Raw genomic sequence first — 20,931 nt, 5'->3', positions numbered from 1 at the left:
AACATTGAGGTTTGAAGTTCCTTAGGGAAATGTGTCTGTTTATCCTGTCCAGCCCTTTAAGTTCATGGCCCATAATAAATACATCGGAGTGGCCCGAGCAAGTACGGCCTGATACTTAGCATCATTTTTTTTTTTAATGGTATTTGTTATGTGCTTACTGTGTGCCAGGCCCTGTTGTAAGCGCTGGGCTAGATGCAAGCTATTCAGGTTGGAAACAGTCCACGTCCCACACGGGGCTCACAGTCTTAATCCCCATTTTACAGGATGAGGCAAATGAGGCATAAAGAAGTGAAGTCCCTCGTCAGAGGTCATTCAGCAGATGATTGGCCGAGCCGGGATTAGAACCCAGGTCCTTCTGACTTCCAGGCCCATGCTCTATCCACTAGGCCGTGCCGCTTCACATCATGGGAAGTTGTCTCTGGGGAACGTCAAGTGACCGAGTCCCAGACTGGGGCCTCCTCATAGCCCCAGGAGTACCCGGTTGGGAGGAGAATCCTGGGCGGCCGGTTTCCAAACCCGGAATTAATGGAGCGGCGAGAGAGATGCCAGCCTAGAGCTGAGCGGGACCTGGTCGCCGGCTACCCTTCACCCCTCCGCCTCAGCTCCTGTGGGAGGGAGCCAGACACACCTTAAATCCCAGAGAGGAGACGTTCACGTTTCACCCCAAATGTCAAGTCATTGTCACCTCAAAGTAGTGAGTGTTCTTGAGCTTTTAGCTGTCGAAGAAAACACACACAGAGGTCCGCTGAGTGGTCGCCACCGTCCTCTGACTGAATACCTCATTGCCCACCCCTCTTCCCCCCGCCCCCCTCCAAGCCTCAGCCGGGCAAGTGAGAAAAGCTTCGGATGCAGTTCACGGGAACATTTAAGATTCCATCAACTTTGGAACCGGCCGAGAAGGAAATCTTGTTAAAGCTTCGGGCGGTCCCCGACTTTATGGAAAGCGAAGTAAATTTCCGGAGCCGCGCCTGCCCCGGGGCAATTTCAGTGAGCCCGTGGGGTGGCGCAGACTGTAGCGGTGCGCGGGCTCCACACCTCCAATCCGGAAGCCAAGCGTTTGGGGAGACCCTCCTCGCTTCTCGCAGGCCCGGGCTTGCACTGTGGGGAGGGGAGACAGCAGGTGGCAGGGGGCTGGAGCCCCACGAACCCCTTAGTTGCCCCCCGACACGTTAGACAATTGCCCCCGATCCGTGACCGTCGCCGGCACCCGTCTCCTAAGGGTCGCTTGGAATCGTCTGACCGCTGGGGTCCAAGTGGGGAGATGTGATTCAGGATGGGTCTCTTCTCCCTCCCAGAATCAATCAGTCGGTCGTATTTATAGAGCACTGTAATAATAATAATAATAATGTTGGTATTTGTTAAGCGCTTACTATGTGCAGAGCACTGTTCTAAGCGCTGGGGTAGATACGGGGTCATCAGGTTGTCCCACGTGAAGCTCACAGTTAATCTCCATTTTACAGATGAGGGAACTGAGGCACAGAGAAGTGAAGTGACTTGCCCACAGTCACACAGCTGACAAGTGGCACTGTACTAAGCGCTTGGGAGAATATGCTATATACAGAGTTTATAGACACATTCCCTGCCCATAATAAGTTCACAATCTAGAAGGGCTTTCCCAGTCCCGTTGTCACCCCACACTGTGGGCCCTCTCCTTCTCCCCCCACATTAGCCACTGCACCTGTCTCTTTGCTGAGGATAGAGCTTTGGCTTATCTGTGGACATTTTGTTCTTTCACTGCAGGTCGGGAGCTCCCTGAAGACAGGGACTTAGTGTTTATTTTGGTCCCCGCTCATAGACCAGTGCTCCTTCACTCTGCCGCTTCAATAAGCGTGGAGCGTAGAAAAAGTAACGCTGGCGGAGGGGCAGAGGGCTGTTTCCGCAGCCTGATGGAAATGGTTTTGTTTCCCTCAGGGGTTCAACAGGCCAGAGACTCGAGAGAGCCCGCCATCCCGCCATCAATTTCCCTCTCTGCGGTCGGCTTTCGGGGGCTTGTGACCCTTCCCTGGGAGGCAGCTTGGTCCGTTACCGTTATAGAAGTCTTATGTGGTACTAGAACTTCATTCAGTAGTATTTACTGAGCGTTTACTATGTGCAGAGCACTGTACTCAGCGCTCGGAATGGACAATTCGGCAGAATTTACCACAGTAATAGTATTTATTAAGGATAGGGTAGCGTGCGAAGCGTCGTGCTAAGTGAAGGAGGATCTAATTCCCAGGGTCCCTGGCCCTCAGTGTCTGTCTTATTATTATTATTGTATTCTCTCAAGTTCTTAGCACAGTGCTCTGCACGCAGAAAGTGCTCATTAAATGCAATTAACTGACTCGTGGGCTCACATTCTAAGTATGAAGAGGGGAGAGGGGACTGGGGCCAGACACCCGAGGAGAGATGAAGCAGTAAAAACAGTAGAATAACACGAGACAAGAACAGACCCACAAAGGAGAAGGAGCCGAGGTTCAGGCTCTTTGTGGCCTAGAATCCGGGGGCCGCCGTGCCCACCTTGGCGAGCTCAGCCGCCGCCTCCGGCGGGCCGCTGTCCTGCGTCCGACGGAGGCCTCCCGGTCCCGCCGCTTCGCCCTTTCCCGTCGCGCGGCACGAGGCGGGTTGGGATCGCAGGCCCGGATGGCACCGACGGACCCGGAGGGGCAGTGGCGCAGTCCGGTGAGGGGCGGGAGGCCGGGGCCGCTGGGGCGACCCCTGACCTTCCCACCGCCGCGGGGCAAGTACGAGGCTGCCGGTACCTACGCGGGGCGGCGGCGAGCCACCCTCCCTCCCTCAGGCCGGCAACCGGCTCCGGGCCCCCTTGGGTGGCTGCGGGCGCGGTACCCTGCCCGTTGGTGTATTCGACGGGAGCGGGATGCCGAAGATCGCTTCCGTGACGTGAGTCGACGTTTTCGCGTAGAAAGCGCCCGCGTTTCTGCGCCGAGTACACGTATCCCTTTGTGCTTTGAAATGATCCTTTTATTCCAGCACCGCTCCCCACCCAGCTGCCCAAATGTGGGCATCGCAATTAGGAAATGAGGCATGAGGTCTTGAGAAGCCGCGGGCCCAGCCCTCGTTACGTCACCCGCCCCGTCCGTTAGGCAGAAGGCTCTTGTAGGTCTTGGTGGTTTACTCTGGGGTGGGGGTGGGTGAGTGGGTGGGGGTGTTGCCCCCTCTATCTCTCGCCCCCTCTTCTGAGCGTATCTTTATTATTATTATTATTATTGTTAATAAACAGTTACCTCGTCTGTCAAATGGGGATTAACTGTGAGCCTCACGTGGGACAACCTGATTACCCTGTGTAATAATAATAATAATAATGATGTTGGTATTCGTTAAGCGCTCACTATGTGCAGAGCACCGTTCTGAGCGCTGGGTAGACACGAGGGAATCAGGTTGTCCCACGTGGGGCTCACGGTCTTCATCCCCATTTTACAGAGGAGGTCACTGAGGCACAGAGAAGTGAAGTGACTCGCCCACGGTCACACGGCTGACAAGTGGCCGAGCCGGGATTCGAACCCATGACCTCTGACTCCAAAGCCCGGGCTCTTTCCCGTGAGCCACGCTGCTTCTCTACCCCAGCGCTTAGAACAGCGCCCTGCACATAGCAAGCGCTTAACAAATACCAACATTATTATTAATCGTATTTATTGAGCGCCTACTGTGTGCAAAACACCGTACGAAGCGCTTGGGTGAGCACAGTATAACATCAAACACATTCCCTGGCCGCAAGGAGCTCAGTTTTTTTCTCTGGCTACGCCTCTGCCTGCCCTTTCTCACTGTCTCTCCCCCGCCCCACCCCGAACGCACACCTTCCTTCATTCAATAGTATTTATTGAGCACTTACTATGTGCAGAGCGCTGTACCGAGTCGCGCTTGGAATGGACGGATCGGAAACAGATAGAGACGGTCCCTGCCCTCTGACGGGCTCACGGTCTAATCTGAGAAGCAGCGTGGCTCAGGGGAAAGAGCTCGGGCTTTGGAGTCAGAGGTCATGAGTTCGAATCCCGGCTCGGCCACTTGCCAGCCGTGTGACCGTGGGCGAGTCACCTAACTTCTCGGTGCCTCAGTGACCTCATCTGTAAAATGGGGATGCAGACCGTGAGCCCCACGTGGGACAACCCGATTCCCCCGTGTCTACCCCAGCGCTTAGAACGGTGCTGGGCACGTAGTAAGCGCTTAACGAATACCGACGTTGTTATTCGGGGGAGGCGGACAGACGAGAACGACAGCAACAAATAGAATCGAGGGGATGAACATCTCATGAAAACGATAGCAAATAAATAGAATCGAGGCGATGTACATCTCATTAGCAAAACAAATAGGGTGATGAAAATATATACAGTCGGGCGGACGAGTACGGTGCCGAGGGGATGGGAAGGGAGAGGGGGAGGAGCGGAGGGACGGGGAGGGGAAAGTGCTCTTTCCACTGAGCCACCCTGTGAGGAACGGCATGGCCTAATGGATAGAGCGCGGGCCTGGGAGTCGGAAGATCGCGGGTTCTAATCCCGGCTCTGCCACTTGCATTCGTCCCTTCAGTCGTATCTATTGAGCGCTCGGAAAGTACAGTGCAGCAATAAACGCCTCTGCCGTGTGACCTCGGGCAAGTCGCTTCCCTTCCCTGGGCCTCGGCTGAATGGGGATTAAACCTGTGAGCCCTCCTTGAGAGTATGTCCGGAGAAGCAGCGTGGCTCAGCGTGGCAAGAGCCCGGGCTTGGGAGTCAGCGGTCACGGGTTCTAATCCCGGCTCCGCTTCTCGTCAGCTGGGTGACTTGGGGCAAGTCGCTTCACTTCTCTGTGCCTCAGTTACCTCATCTGTGAAGCAAAATAGGGATTCGTTCATTCGGTCGTATTTGTTGAGCGCTCGCTGTGTGCAGAGCACTGTGCTAAGCACTTGGAAAGTACGATTTGGCGTCAGTTAGAGACAATCCCTGCCCAGCAACGGGCTCACAGTCTAAGAGGGGGAGACAGCGAAACAACACAAGTAGTCAGGCATTCAATAAATACTATTGAATGAATACCGTCAAAATAGATCCGGGCTTGGGAGTCAGAGGTCATGGGTTCGAATCCCGGCTCCGCCACGTGTCCGCTGTGTGACTGTGGGCAAGTCACTGAACTTCTCTGGGCCTCAGTTCCCTCGTCTGGAAAATGGGGATGAAGACTGTGAGCCTCACGTGGGGCAATTACCCTGTATCTCCCCCAGTGCTTAGAACAGTGCTCTGCACATAGTAAGCGCTTAACAAATACGAATATTATTATTAGATAAATAGAATCAGAGATATAGACACAACATTGATTCATTCATTCAATCGTATTTATTGGGCTCAGAGCACAGTATTAAGACTGAGCCCCACGGGGGACAACCTGATCACCTTGTATCCTCCCCAGCGCTTAGAACAGTGCTTCGCACGTAGGAAGCGCTTAACAAATGCCATTATTACTATTAAAAAAAAAATGGGGGTCCATTCATTCAATCGTATTTATTGAGCGCTTACTGTGTGCAGAGCACTGTACTAAGCGCTTGGAATGTACAGTTGGGCAACAGAGACGATCCCTGCCCAACAGCGGGCTCACGGTCTAAACGGGGGAGATGGACAGCAGAACAAAACAAGTAGTCAGACATCAGTACCATCCAGATAGATAAATAGAATTATAGATATAGACACATCATTAATTAATTCATTCATTCAGTCGTATTTATTGGACACAAAGCACTGTATTAAGACCGTGAGCCCCACGGGGAACAACCTGATCACCTTGTATCCTCCCCAGCGCTTAGAACAGTGCTTCGCACATAGGAAGCGCTTGACAAATGCCATCGTCATTATCGTTATGATCATTACCTTGTATCCACCCCAGCGCTTTGAATAATAATGATGATAATTTTGGTATTCGTTAAGCGCTTCCTATGTGCCAAGCACTGTTCCAAGTGCAGCGGGGGATGCAAGGTGATCAGGTTGTCCCCCGTGGGGCTCCCAGGCTCCAGCCCCATTTTCCAGAGGAGGTCACTGAGGCGCAGAGCAGTGAAGCGATTTGCCCAGAGTCACAGAGCTGATAGGCGGCAGAGGCGGGATTAGAACCCACGACCTCTGACTCCCAAGCCCGGGCTTTGTCCTTCAATAGTATTTATTGAGTGTTTACTATGTGTAGAGCACTGTACTAAGCACTTGGCACTGTACTAAGCTTCTTCCACTGAGCCACGCTGCTTTTCTTAGCCATCCAAAGAAATAGAATCACAGATACAGACACATCATCTCCCCCCCCCCAGCGCTTAGAACAGTGCTCTGCACACAGTAAGCGCTTAACAAATACCGACGTTATCATAGAGAAGCAGCGTGGTTCAGCGGAAAGAGCCCGGGCTTGGGAAGCAGAGATCATGGGTTCGAATCCCGGCTCCGCCCCTTGTCAGCTGTGCGACTGTGGGCAAGTCCCTTCACTTCTCTGTCCTCAGTTACCTCGTCTGTAAAATGGCGATTAACTGTGAGCCTCACGTGGGACAACCTGATGACCCTGTATCTCCCCCAGCGCTTACAACAGTGCTCTGCACATAGTCAGCGCTTAAATACCGACAGTATAATCTCTCCCCCAGCGCTTGGAACAGTGCTCTGCGCATAGTAAGCGCTTAACCAATACCGACAATAGAAGATCTCCCCCAGCGCTTAGAACAGTGCTCTGCGCATAGTAAGCGCTTAACCAATACCGACAATAGAAGATCTCCCCCAGCGCTTGGAACAGTGCTCTGCGCATCGTAAGCGCTTAACCAATACTGACAATAGCATCTCCCCAGCGCTCGGAACAGTGCTCTGCACATCGTAAGCGCTTAACAAATACCGACAATATAATATCTCCCCCAGCGCTCACAACAGTGCTCTGCACATAGCGCTTAAATACTGACAATATAATATCTCCCCAGCGCTCAGAACAGTGCTCTGCACATAGCGCTCAACGGATACCGACGATATCAGATCTCCCCCAGCGCTTAGAACAGTGCTCTGAACATAGTAAGCGCTTAACCGATACCGACAATAGAAGATCCCCCCCCCCCAGCGCTTAGAACAGTGCTCTGTGCATAGTAAGCGCTTAACCAAGGGCTTTGGAGTCAGGGCTCATGAGTTCGAATCCCAGCTCTGCCACTTGTCAGCTGTGTGACTGTGGGCAAGTCACTTCACTTCTCCGTGCCTCAGTTCCCTCATCTGTAAAATGGGGATGAAGACTGTGAGCCCCACGTGGGACAACCTGATTCCCCTGCGTCTACCCCAGTGCTTAGAACAGTGCTCGGCACATAGTAAGCGCTTAACGAATACCAACATTGTTATTATTAACCAATACCGACAATGTATCTCCCCCAGCGCTTAGAACAGTGCTCTGCACATAATCGGCGCTTAACCAATACCGACAGCGTAATATCTCCCCCAGCGCTTAGAACGGTGCTCTGCGCATAGTAAGCGCTTAACCAATACCGACAATTTAAGATCTCCCCAGCTCTGAGAACAGCGCTCTGCCCATAGTAAGCGCTTAATATAAGATCTCCCCCAGCGCTTACAACAGCGCTCTGCACATAGCGCTTAACAAATACCGACGACATCTCCCCCAGGGCTCACAACAGCGCTCTGCGCATAGTGAGCGCTTAACCAACACCGACGTTATTACAGTAAGCGCTCAGAAAATACTATTGGATGAAATGTCATCCTCCTCCTCATTATTACGACCTGGGATCCCCCCCCCCCCGCCCCCAGCGCTTGGCACAGGGTCGCAGAGGCCCCGGATTGTGATGGTTGTGTTTGTGTGTGTGTGTGTGTTGCTCTCCGGGCCGCTCTGTGTCTTGCGGGGGGCGGGCCCGGGGGGCGGGGTCTGGGGCGGGGACCCGGCTGTCGCCGTCGCCTGGCTCCTCCGCATATGGTGCGGGCCGCCGGAGAGGCTGGAGACCCCCCCGCAGGACCCACCGACCACCGGCCCCCTCCCCGGGGCCGCCGAGGACCCAGGATGCTCAGCCTCCAGGACTCCGTGTTCTTCGAAATAAGCATCAAGTCCCTGCTCAAGTCGTGGAGCGGCAGCTGTAAGCACCCCGAGCCCCAACGGGTCGTACCGAACGCCTTACTCTGGGCCGAGCGCCGTACCGACCCCTGGGGTGGAGGCAAGGTGATGGGGTAGCGCCCGCCGGGTGCCGGGAGCTGGACCCAGCCCTGGGTGGAGGCCAACCGAGCGGGTTGGACGCGCCGCCGGGGTAGCTGCGAGGTAACCGGGAAGCGCTCGCTACGTGCCGGGCGCTGTGCTGAGCCCTGGAGCGGAAGCCGGTCGGGTTGGACCCAGGCTGGGGTGGCTGCGAGGTAATCGGGAAGCGCTCGCTATGTGCCAGGCGCCGTGCTGAGCCCTGAGGCGGATGCAGAGCGGTCGGGTGGGACGCAGCCGTTGGGGTAGCCGCGAGGTAACCTGGTAGCGCTTACTACGTGCCGGGCGCTGTGCTAAGCCCCGGGGTGGATGCAAGCCGGTCCGGCTGGACCCAGGCTGGGGTAGATGCAAGGCGATAGGTAGCGCTTGCCACGTGCCGGGCGCTGTACTAAGCCCCGGGGTGGATGCAAGCCCGTGGGGTCGGACGCGGCCCCCCCACGGGGCCCACAGTCTCCGTCCCCGTTTTGCAGATGAGGGAACTGAGGCACGGAGAAGGGGAGTGACTCGCCCAAGGCCACACGGCGGGCAAGCGTGCCCACCGGCCCCCGTGCCCGTCCCCGCGCCCAGCCCCGCGCCTGCCGGCCGCTGCGACGGCTGCCCTCCGCCCGCGGATTTCGCGGACCAGGCCGGGACCCAGAGCCGTGGGGCTGCCGGATGGGTTGGGCCCGCGCTCGGGGTCGCCCTCGTGACGAGCCCTCGCCGTGTTGTCGTCGCGTTGCTGCCGCCGCCGCCGCTACGGATTCTGCCCCGTAAATTTGCGAAGTCCAGTGAGTAATTTCTTGAGCCAGAAATGCACACCTGGGTCCAAATATTCAGAACCGGCGTCACTGGGGAGCGTTGGCTCTCCGACCCCACTGCAGCGTGCCGCTTCCGCCGCCGCCTCGCCCTTCCCTCGACCCCGTCGGGTCGGCGGCGACGAGCTCCCTCGTGATTCCATCCGGGGACCGTATTTACCGGGCGAGCCGTATTTTTTGAGCCGCTTGTCCCGAGAGCTCCGGCGTCATAAGCCGGCCTCGTCCTCGTCGTCGTCTGATTAGCTTTTCCTTTAAAGAGGCCGAAGCCCCCTGAGGAAGTGGTGACGCTCGACGAAAATCCAGTATTTGCGGAGGGTTTGGGGACCGGTGATCCTTCCACCCCCGTCGTTCGGAGGGAGAGACTGAGGTCTTGGAAAGGTTGAATAGCTTGGACAAGGTCACGGTCTGCCGGGGGGAGAGCTGTGATTGGGACCCAGGTTTCCTCACTCCCAGCCGTGTCGTAAACCGCATTTAACTGTGATCGGCCCGGCTTTTCTGGACCCAGATAGATCTTTGGCAGAAGTTTGAAAACAGACCGTACAAAATCCCAAAAGATCGCGAGCACACAGTCACCTCAGGTTTGGGGAGGGGGGCGGCGTCACACGATTCGGACTCTGGCTTTGCGATTCGCTCAAACACCTCGGGTTCGCCCCCCTCCAGGGCAATCTGAGACCCCCCCTCAGCGGCCTGGAAACGTGCATCACTCTCCCTCTGCCCCTCTCCATCCTCCCCGCGCTGCCCCATGTCTGCTTTGTGACCTTGGGCAAGTCGCCTCACTTCTCTGTGCCTCAGTGACCTCATCTGTAAAACGGAGATTAGGACTGTGAGCCCCAGGTGGGACAGGGGCCGTTTCCGACCTGTTCGCCTCGTATCTACCCCAGTGCTTAGAACGGTGCTCGGCACCTTGTAAGCACTTGGGAAATGATGATGATGATGTTGGTATTCGTTGAGCGCTTACTATGTGCAGAGCACCGTTCTAAGCGCTGGGGGAGACACAGGGTCGTCAGACTGTCCCACGTGAGGCTCACGGTCTCAGTCCCCATTTGACAGAGGAGGGAACTGAGGCACAGGGAAGTGAAGCGACTTGCCCACGGTCACCCAGCTGACGAGTGGCAGAGCCGGGGTTCGAACGCATGACCTCTGACTCCCATTCATTCATTCAGTAGTATTTATTGAGCGCTTACTATGTGCAGAGCACTGTACTAAGCGCTTGGAATGAACAAGTCGACTCCCAAGCCCGGGCTCTTTCCACTGAGCCATGCTGCTTCTCTATAATAACGTCGGTATTTGTTAAGCGCTTACTATGTACAGAGCACCGTTCTAAGCGCTGGGGGAGACACAGGGTCGTCAGGTTGTCCCACGTGAGGCTCACGGTCTCAATCCCCATTTGACAGAGGAGGGAACTGAGGCACAGGGAAGTGAAGCGACTTGCCCACGGTCACCCAGCTGACGAGTGGCAGAGCCGGGGTTCGAACGCATGACCTCTGACTCCCATTCATTCATTCAGTAGTATTTATTGAGCGCTTACTATGTGCAGAGCACTGTACTAAGTGCTTGGAATGAACAAGTCGACTCCCAAGCCCGGGCTCTTTCCACTGAGCCATGCTGCTTCTCTATAATAACGTCGGTATTTGTTAAGCGCTTACTATGTACAGAGCACCGTTCTAAGCGCTGGGGGAGACACAGGGTCGTCAGGTTGTCCCACGTGAGGCTCACGGTCTCAATCCCCATTTGACAGAGGAGGGAACTGAGGCACAGGGAAGTGAAGCGACTTGCCCACGGTCACCCAGCTGACGAGTGGCAGAGCCGGGGTTCGAACCCATGACCCCTGACTCCCAAGCCCGGGCTCTTTCCACTGAGCCACGCTGCTTCCCTATAAATACCACGGTTATTCGTATTATCGAATCATTCAGTCGTATTTATCGAGCGCTTACACATGTGCAGAGCACTGTACCGAGAGCTTGGGAGAGTGACAGTGTAACACTAAGCAGACGGGTTCCCCGCTCACAACCAGTTTACAGTCCAGAGACCGTGACCTCGGGCTTGGGGGTCAGAGGTCATGGGTTCGAACTCCGGCTCTGCCACTCGTCAGCTGGGTGACCGTGGGCAAGTCGCTTCACTTCTCTGGGCCTCAGTGACCTCATCTGTAAAATGGGGATGAAGACTGTGAGCCTCACGTGGGACAGTCTGATTACCTTGTATGCCCCAGCGCTTAGAACGGTGCTCTGCACGTAGTAAGCGCTTAACAAATACCAACTTTTTTTAGAGGGGAAAACGGACATTCATTTAACTTAATTTAATTTTTAATTTAATTTAATTAACATTAATTGAACTTAACAAACACCATAATTATAATAATGTTAATAATAATAATGTTGGTATTTGTTAAGCGCTTACTATGTGCAGAGCACCGTTCTAAGCGCTGGGGTAGATACAGGGTAGTCAGACTGTCCCACGTGAGGCTCACGGTCTTAATCCCCATTTTGCAGATGAGGTCACTGAGGCCCAGAGAAGTGAAGTGACTTGCCCACAGTCACACAGCTGACGAGTGGCAGAGCCGGGAGATTAGTCCCAGCCCTGCAACTGACCTGTTGTGTGAGCTTGGATAAGTCATTTAACTTTTCGGGCCTTCAGTTTTCTCTTCCGTAAAATGAGAATAACAGACCTGCCCTCCCTCCCTCTTAGACCGAGCCATTATTATTAAGTCTTAATAAATGTCATTGTTATAATAATAGCAATGATATTTGTTAAGCATTGGGGGGAATGCAAGGTAATCAGGTTGTCCCCCATGGGGCTCACAGTCTTAATCCCCATTTTACAGATGAGGTAACTGAGGCCAAGAGAAGTGAAGTGACTTGCCCACAGTCACACAGCTGACGAGTGGCAGAGCCGGGATTCGAACCTCTGACTTCTAAGCCCGTGCACTTTCCACGGAGCCCTGCCGCTTCACTGTTATTATCGTTACAGCGCCCTGCCTTCAGGAGCTCAGCCGGTACTGGTTGAATGATGTCCGCTCTCCTGGGAACCCCACAAAATGGGGTCCCTACTAGTATTGTCCCCTAGTCTCTTGCAACCTGAGTGGGATTTTATTTTTGGTTTATTTTAAAAAGGGTGCATTTTTAGGTTATGGAAACGCGGACAGACTAACCGCCCCGGGAGCTCGGAAAGGAGGCGGCAAGGTTTCCTCCTCCCCCCGTCACACCCTGCCGCCACGCTGCTCTCTCCCCCTCAAAAAGTCTGTTTTGTCTGGTGACCAATTCAATCTTTGCCCGACTTGGTGGATTCCCCAGTCGCATTTGGACGGGTGTCTGAATTCCACCCATCCAGTTGCCACCGTTCCTATCCCAGGGGTCGTGTCCCGCCTGTCCCGGCAGAAGGGAAAGGGTGTCCCTCCCCGGGCGCTTGGAGCGGAGGTGCCGAGTCCGACGGCGGGGCCCGTAATGACGGTAATGATGGTATTTGTTAAGCGCTCACTATGTGCCAAGCACCGTCCTCAGCCCTGGGTAGATACAAGGTAATCAGGTCGTCCCACGTGGGGCTCACGGTCTTCACCCCCATTTTACAGATAACTGAGGCACAGAGAAGTGAAGCGCCTCGCCCGAAGTCACACAGCTGACAAGTGGAGGCGCCGGGAGCAGAACCCAAGACCTCTGACTCCCAAGCCCGGGCTCTCCCCGCTAAACCACGCGGCTTCTCGTAGAGCCCGCGGGTTCTAGAGGTGCCGCAGGTGGCCAGGGAAAGGGCCCGGCCGGAGGGACACCAGCGCCGTTACGACGGGGTGCGTGAGCCTGGAATGTCGCCGTGTGGAGAGCGGGCAGCCATCGGATCCCGTGGCCCACCGTTCCGGCGGCCGCCAGAGCCACTGCTAAGTGTGATTCTCCCGCTTGCTTTCTCAGTTGCATCTTTCGCTCCCCTCGCCCTCTTGAAAGTGAAAGGACCGGTTTTGGATTGAGGAGGGATTCAGGACAACGGCCGAAAACAAGTTCCGTTTTCAGATAAATGTCGGGCACCGGAGTCGTCTCGGTTCAGCGGTGTGCCGGTGACGGGAAAGAGTTAATCGTCCCTGAGAATCCAGTTTCGGGGTGGGTGGGGGGGGGGGGAATCGATCGATCCCACTCAGTTGTGTGTGGAGAGAGTACAATGAAGAGTGGGTAGGCACAAATCCCTGCCCTGGAGGAGGGTGCAGTCTAGCGGGGAGGGACCCATTTTCAGAGGCAGAATAAGAAAAGGAACATATACAGATGTAAATCGATCGGTTCCGGATCCCCCACTTGGTAGAGTCGAGCCATCCATGATAATGGGCTCCTGAAGTATTCGGGAATCCTTTCGCATGACTCCCGGGCGAAGGCTCAAGGGGATGTCGCACCCGCAGAGAGCCACGTCATTCCGCTTTTAAGGTCTCGCTCGGCTGGCAGGCCGCCGATGCGGTGCTGGCGGAGAAGGGCCGATGAGGGCCGAGCTTTTTTCTCTCTCAGGAACGACAATGACGTGCCGGGATGCGGATGCGGCCTCCGGGGCCAGCGGCACGGTAGCAACTGCTCCTTTTAAACGCGGCCAGGGACGGCCCGTTGGCCAGCTGTGTAGCCAGGGCGGACGGTTCTCGTTGCAGGGCCCGGTCTCCTTATTAAAGCTGAACGCGAGCGAGACCCGGGCCCCGCCGGATGCCGGGCGCCTTTATAAAACCGGGGATCCGCGACGCCCAGTCAGGCGACGGAGGTTCTTCGACTCCCAGACGGTTCCTTTTCATTCCCGCTGCGTTTGTATTGGGTCCAACCTGCTGTCTGCCCCAGCGTTTAGTACGGTGTTTGGCACATGGTAAGCGCTTAACGAATACCGCCGTTATTTTCCGTACAGCTCAGGTTGGCGTAGCATAATCCCCTTTTCCTGTTAGGGAGAGAAATGTTTGTGTTGCTGTATTCTGTTTATTTTTTTAGGGTATTTGTTAAATGCCTACTATGCTCGGAACAGTCTTGACGTGCAGCACTTAACAGATAGCGTTGTCGGGCAGGGATTGTCTCTCCCTGTTGCCAAATTGTCCATTCCAAGCGCTTAGTACAGTGCTCTGCACACTTACGCACCCTGTCTAGCGCTCAGAACAGTGCGTGACGCATAGCATTTAACAAATACCGTTGTTGGGCAGGGATTGTCTCTCTCTGTTGCCAAATTGTCCATTCCAAGCGCTCAGTACAGTGCTCTGCGCCCGGTAAGCGCAGCGTGGCTCAGTGGAAAGAGCACGGGCTTTGCAGTCAGAGGTCATGGGTTCGAATGCCGGATCCGCCACCTGTCAGCCGTGTGACTGTGGGCGAGTCACTTAACGTCTCTGTGCCTCAGTTACCTCATCTGTAAAATGGGGATTAAGGCCGTGAGCCCACGTGGGACAACCTGATTCCCCTGTGTTTACCCCGGCGCTCAGAACAGTGCTCTGCACATAGTAAGCGCTTAAAGAACACCAACGTCATTATTAAATACGACGGAATGAAATACCGTCGTCGTTATTATCATTCTTAAGCACCGTTTTAAGCACTGCTACGTAATATGATAATAGCGTTGGTATTTGTGAAGCGCTTACTATGTGCAGAGCACCGTTCCAAGTGCTGGGGTAGATATAGGGTCATCAGGTTGTCCCACATGAGGCTCCCAGTCTTCATCCCCATTTTACAAATGAGGTAACTGAGGCACAGAGAGGCTAAGTGACTTGCCCAAAATCACACAGCTGACAAGCGGCCAAACCGGGATTTGCACCCATGACCTCTGACTCCCAAGCCCGGGCTCTTTCCACCGAGCCACCGAAGTAGATACAAGGTGATCGGGTTGGATGCAGTCCCTGTCCCACAAGGGGCTCACGGTCTAAGTGGTAGGGAGAACATGTATCTGATCCCCATTTTGCGGTTGAGGTAACGGACGCACGGAGAAGTTAAGTGACTTGCCCAGGGTCACCCAGCAAGTGGCAGCGCCAGGTCCTCTGGCTTCCGGGCCCGTGCTTTATCCACTAGGTCACACTGCTTTCCATTATCTGTTATTCATTCTTAAAAAGAAACAGTACACGGGGGTTCATTTTTTACAACCTTGCTTTTCTGGATCTTTCGTGTGAAATAAGTCATGTGCTGTCGCTCCCCCTTTTGGCAATTCTCCTCCTCCTCCTCCCCCCGAACCCCCCACGTTCCCTCGCAGGTTTCAGATTTGTCGGGGGACCTCCAGCCCGAAGGACAAGAGAGTAGCGATATTGCTTAGAGGCAGGTGGTGTGCTGGGAAATCGATGTCCCGTGGATAGGAACCAGAAGCTTCCAGGGAGCAGGTGAAGGGCATTTTCTGACGTTGCCTCTCGGAAGCCGCTGGGTTCCTGGGTGTATTCATCATCCCGTCTCAGTTCCAGTACCGGGAACAGAAAATCCCAAGCCAACCGGAAAGTTCAAGCGCGCTGTCTGGCCGGCTCCCGGAGAGCCCACCCGGGGGGCTTGACTGATTGATGTCCCCAGCTCTGAAGTTCAGCCGCGATGGTCTCGCGTAAGGTTGCCCTTTTCGGATTGTCCGTGCAGCCCCCGGTTGTGTAGGCCGTTGCGTTCGCTGCGAGCAAGCGGCCCCGCCGGCCCAGGGGCCGCCGGGAGGGCCCTGAGCCTTTCCGGGGGTGGGGGCCGCCGCCGCACGGGCCTTTGGATACCAGTCTTCTGGCCCCCGTTCTTAAATCTGTGGCTAAAACGTCCCACGGCAGGAGTCGAGACCCAAGTGTCTGGTGCGGTGGCGGGACGCGGGGCGGGGGTTGGGGGAGAGGCGTACGGGCAACCCTCGCGGATTCTCTGAGGCGCTTGGGAAATTAACGAGCCACTGGACCGGGCGTCACACTTGTGTTCTGATGTGGGATGGTGGGGGTGGCCTCCCTCCGCTCCCCCTCGGCTTCTCCCGCCGGAGGCCCTTCCGGGGAACGAGCCAACATGCGGATCTCTCCAGAACGAAGAACTGAAACGACCCATGTAGGGGCGTAGACAACCGTAACCGTGAACGACCCCCTCCGTGTGGTCCAGAATTTACCTTAGGCAGAGATATAATCAGACAGATCGTCCTCCAACCTGCCAGGGGTTTACCCTCAGGCTTAGGCCAAGATCCCCCTGATTTGTCCTGAGGTCCCGTGACGGGTATCGGGGGCCCCCCGGTTGGAAAGCAGCACCCCGTGTCGTGTGGATCGTTGCGCTCCCTAAATGGGCCAACTCCCTCTGGACCATCTGGCTCGTTCTCGCGAACATAAAGAGGGCCTGATGCGACGCAGAGCTAGTTCGCTTCATCCTCTGGCATCTGGGCTGCTCCCTGCTTCGTCCTCCGTTCTTCCTCCTGCTTTCAACACCTGAAAGGAATTTGCGAGTCCGCCTCCCCCATTAAATGGTGCTCACTCCGGGGGCGGGGAACGGGGGTCCCGTTCAACGCCCTGCACCAACGCCTAGCCCTCGGTCGGTGCTTCGTAAATGCCATTGATTGATAAGTAGACTTCTTATTTTTATCCGTTTTTTTAGCGGCTATTGGAAACAAGACCCGAAATCTAAGGGATTTTCACAATTTAAGGAGAAGAAAAGACTTGGCAGGTGAGAAAATGCTGCTTTTTCCGTGCTTCTTAAGGGAATGGCGGCAGCGGGCTCGCCGTCGGCTGGAAGGAGGGTGAGCTTGGTGCTGGGGGCAAGGTGGCTTAAGGGCAGTAATGGGGCCCGTCGGGGAAAGAACGGGCAAGCACTTAATCCGGTCCACTCCCCTCAGTGTCTGGGGGCAGCGTCTCCGCTGCTTCACGCGTGGTTGGATACTGGGCTTCCCGGGGCCTTGGCTAGTGGGCTCGGATTCACCGCGCATCCTTGCAACCTCAAGGTGCCCGAAGGGTTCCAGAAGTGCACGGTCGAAAGCGTGGCACGGGGCACGCGTTCCTGAGCAACGTGGAAGTTGGGTGATTAAAAAATGGCATCGTCAGCCATTGTTTCCGTGATAGATAACGGGCTGGAGGAAGGCGATTAGAAAACCGGTTAAAAGAGTGCATGACTTCTAGCACGAGGGGTAGAACGTGATGGAGAAACCTTCTAAAGCTGGTTTTAAGCAGTTTTTGTTTTCCAGCCGTGTCCCTGACTCTTCGGTGCCCATTATCCTCACCCCCCCCCCCCCCCCCGAAAGGGGAGCCAGTTTGTAACTGTGGTAAGTCAACTTCCAGGAAGCGATGAGCCGTACGTATGTAGCTACAGTTGGTTTCCTTTACTGAAGCATCGGTAACTTCTGCCCTGTAGTCCTGCCATCTTGCCCGAAGCAAGCTTAAAAGGCATTCTTGGTAGTTTGGCGTGGTGCGCCAATCAGTTCCGTAGTGGAGTTACGGTTACCGGGCCCCCCCCCACAGTCTTCCATCGTGTTGTATCCCAATCGTGTTCTCATAAGGTGTGTTCTAGTGGGGATGCCCACCATCTGCCCGGGAGCCAGTCGGTTAATACGGTCGATTGAGCGTCTACTGCGTGCAGAGAACTCTGCTGACCCCGTGGGGAGTGCAAGAGAGTCAGAAGACACAATCCTTGCCTTCAAGGAGTTGGCAGTCTAGCGGAGTGAAGGGAGGCCTCTCCACAGAAAGAACAGAATAGTATGTGTTGGAACCTGTGAGCCGGCTGAGGGACTCCCACCTCCGGCCTTGAAAATCTCAGCCGTTTTGCCTTGCGCCTCGAGGGTTTTTCCTTTCTCCGTGGTTCTGACTGCTCCCTGGCTTCACCTCCTGGGCAGTCGCTCTCACCCGTCACTCACAGATTGAGAGCACAGGGTTCCCGCCGTGCGGCGATGGACAGGCAGCCCCGTGGACCTCACTCGGATGGAGAGATTTGGTGTGGATTCCTGTGAAGGCTAAGGAAATTCATTCAATAGTATTTATGGAGCGCTTACTACGTGCAGAGCACTGTACTAAGCGCTTGGAATGTACAAATCGGTAACAGATAGAGACGGTCCCCGCCCTTTGACGGGCTTACGGTCTGATCGGGGGAGACAGACAAGAACAATGGCAATAAATAGAATCAAAGGGAAGAACATCTCATTAAAACAATAGCAAATAAATAGAATCAAGGAAAGGGAGATTTGCATAGCGAGAGTGATTAATAAAAGGGGTGGTCATAGGATCGGAGCACTAATTAAGACTGTAGACTGCGAGCTCCTTGTAGGAAGAGAACGTGCCTACCGACTCTTTTATTGGACTTCCCCCAAGCGCTTAGTGCAGTATTCTGCATACAGGAAGTGCTCAATAAATGCCACTGATTGATTAATTTGATTGCCGTGCCTTTGGGGTATGAGTAGAAAACTTTGGACTTTGCCGAAGATGTAGTTTTGAGAGAAGCCGTGTGGCGTGGTGGATAGAGCCCGGGCCTGGGAATCATTCATTCAGTAGTATTTATTGAGCGCTATGTGCAGAGCACTGTACTAAGCGCTTGGAACGTACAAATCGGCAACAGATCGAGACAGTCCCTGCCCAGTGACGGGCTCGCAGTCTAATCGGGGAAGTCAGACAGACAAAAACAAGAGCCGTAAATAGAATCAAGGGGATGGACATCTCATTAAAACAGTAGCGATAAATAGAATCGAGGTGATGTACATCTCATTAACAAAATTAATAGGGTAATAAAAAAAATCAGAAGGCCGTGGGTTCTAATCCCAGCACCACCACTTGTCTGCTCTGTGACCTTGGGCCGTTAAGCTTGCTCCCTACTCTATTGTATTTTCCCAAACACTCAGTACAGTGCTCTGCAATCAGTCAGTGGTATTGAGCGCTCATTAAATACGATTGATTAGTTGATGCTGTTGTTGGGCCAGACCAATGGTAATAACAATAATAATAATAATAATATTGGTATTTGTTAAGCGCTTACTATGTGCCGAGCACCGTTCTAAGCGCTGGGGTAGACACAGGGGAATCGGGTTGTCCCACGTGGGGCTCCCAGTCTTAATCCCCATTTTACAGATGAGAGAACTGAGGCACAGAGAAGTTAAGTGACTTGCCCACGGTCACACAGCTGACAAGTGGCAGAGCCGGGATTCGAACTCATGAGCCCTGACTCCAAAGCCCGTGCTCCTTCCACTGAGCCACGCTGCTTCTATTGGAATGGCCCATTCCACCCGATGAACTGTCCCCAGCAGTGGGAGTGAGATTCTTGGTGGTGCCGGCTGCCCTTTCAGACACTCACCCTCGTCACTAGGGATGAACCATCCACCCTCCCTAACTTTTTTTCTACCACCTTGATTCTCCTCCCAGTGACCCAGCTTGAACCATTCAGGAAGCCCACCCTCCCTGGCTTTCCCTCTGGAGAGCATGAAGATGGCTAAGGTAGCCCTATAGTGAAAGAAATTATAATTTGTCAATAATATTCAACAACTGCGATAGAAAAAATTTCTAAGCAGTTCCCAACTCCTTTGGATGCCCATTGCCCGCTCAACTCGCCACCCAGGATTCCATCCTCCCCGGTTGTGCCAGCGCAAGACCTGGAATTTTTGGTCTCCGTTTCTCCTGCCCGTGGCATCTGGTAGCCGTGTGGAGCTCAGATTCAGAAATGATTCATTTTGGAGAACCTTAATGGGGAGAGGAGGACAGAGCGGGATGGAAGGTCACACTCTCGGGGGTTCTGGGAATTCCTTGGGTCCACAGACGAAGAGGTGGGGACAGATCGTCGTGGAGCAAAGACTAGGTTTTCCGGCAGGTGATCTCGTTTTCAACTTGAAGTGGAAGGAAAATCCGAACATCCTGACTTTGTGAGTGAATGAAAGAGGACTGGGAAGTGCTTAATAGCACTGAAATGGAAAAAGCCTATTTGTCTTCGTTCCAATAAATAGAGATATACTAGAAAATGATTTTAAAATCGAAACACATTTGTATAGGGAAAACCAGGGAAGCCGCTGGGCGAAGTGGACAGAGCACGGGCCCGGGAGTCAGAAGGTCATGGGTTCTAATCCCGGCTCTGCCACTCATCTCCTGTGTGGCCTTGGGCAAGTCACTTTACTTCTCTGTGCCTCAGTTCCCTCATGGGGATTAAGACCGTGAGGCCTCACATGGGACAGGGACTGTGTCCAACCCGATTTGCTTGTATCCACCCCAGTGCTTGGTACAGCGCTTGGCACACGGTAAGCGCTTAACAAATACCACGATTATTTATTAAATTCATTCAGTCGTATTTGTTGAGCGCTTACTGTGTGCAGAGCACTGTACTAAGTCCTCCTAGCTCCCTTTTCCAGGCCTGAACCTAAAAGAATCCAGCAAATGGAAGTTAAGTATTTGATTAGAAGCTGTCTTGGAAAGGCCGGAACCAGATGATTTCCCCTTATCACCTGTGAAATCTTTTAATTGATATTTTGATATCATAGTATTTTTTCATGTCGTCACCCTCTTGGCCTTAACCGGCCTTCTGTGGGCAAAGATGAGGCCCTGCAAAGTATAGAAAGGCTACCAACATATGAAGATGTGGCATTGGTCCCGGCTGTGCAGGAAGGCACCCGGACACGCAGCCTTGAAAGCTGGCCCAGCACCTGGATCGGCGGACGAGCCCGCTGCCGTTTCCAAGCGTGAAGTGGGGGCCACTGCTTAAACAGTTGCCACACCCTAAGGAACACGCTGGCTGGCATTTGCTCAGGGAACCTGGCTGGCCTGAGAGGTGCCTTCTGATTCCGAGGCTGCTCCTTGGTATCGGGCTGGTTGAGTTAGAGCTGATCCATTCCCCAGTGCTGGTGGTTCAGGCCTATTCTATTTATCCTTCACAGCCAGGCTGAAGGAGCAAAGAGGGAGGTGGATGCTGGCCATGGGTCTTGCTTCTGATCCTCCAGCAGAGCCTGCACACGTCAGATGTTCATTGTCAACCTGGGTGCCGCCCCAGACCGGTGATACTAGGCTGCTTTCTGCCCAGCGATGCAAAGGCAGGAAAGGAAGTAGAGCCTCAGACCGAGACGGCCAATCTCCACTTCGGGGGCCTTGACGGGCCGGGGGCAAGGTGATAATGTGGCAAGAGGCGTT

General features: G+C 54.3%; 1 protein-coding gene across 3 annotated transcripts in view; it reads left to right on the top strand.

Annotated features, from left to right (window-relative positions):
• Window positions 1-7,935: 7,935 nt before the first annotated feature.
• The window catches only part of FRYL (FRY like transcription coactivator), a 100,964-nt gene continuing 87,968 nt past the window's right edge, over window positions 7,936-20,931 (top strand). For 2 of the 3 annotated variants that reach the window (XM_039913803.1, XM_039913802.1), the window contains exons 1-2: window positions 13,576-13,757; window positions 16,445-16,513. In XM_039913803.1, coding sequence (XP_039769737.1) covers window positions 13,604-13,757; window positions 16,445-16,513 — 223 coding nt within the window. In that variant the 5' untranslated portion in view covers window positions 13,576-13,603. Of the gene's footprint in view, window positions 8,036-13,575; window positions 13,758-16,444; window positions 16,514-20,931 lie in introns of those variants that run through there. The other variant, XM_029076425.2, reaches the window with a different exon arrangement.

This window comes from Ornithorhynchus anatinus, chromosome 12 (genome assembly GCF_004115215.2).
Source record: "Ornithorhynchus anatinus isolate Pmale09 chromosome 12, mOrnAna1.pri.v4, whole genome shotgun sequence".
Classification (NCBI taxonomy): domain Eukaryota; kingdom Metazoa; phylum Chordata; class Mammalia; order Monotremata; family Ornithorhynchidae; genus Ornithorhynchus; species Ornithorhynchus anatinus.
Note: the sequence above shows the minus strand (reverse complement) of the source record. Positions and strands in the feature narration are given on the sequence as shown.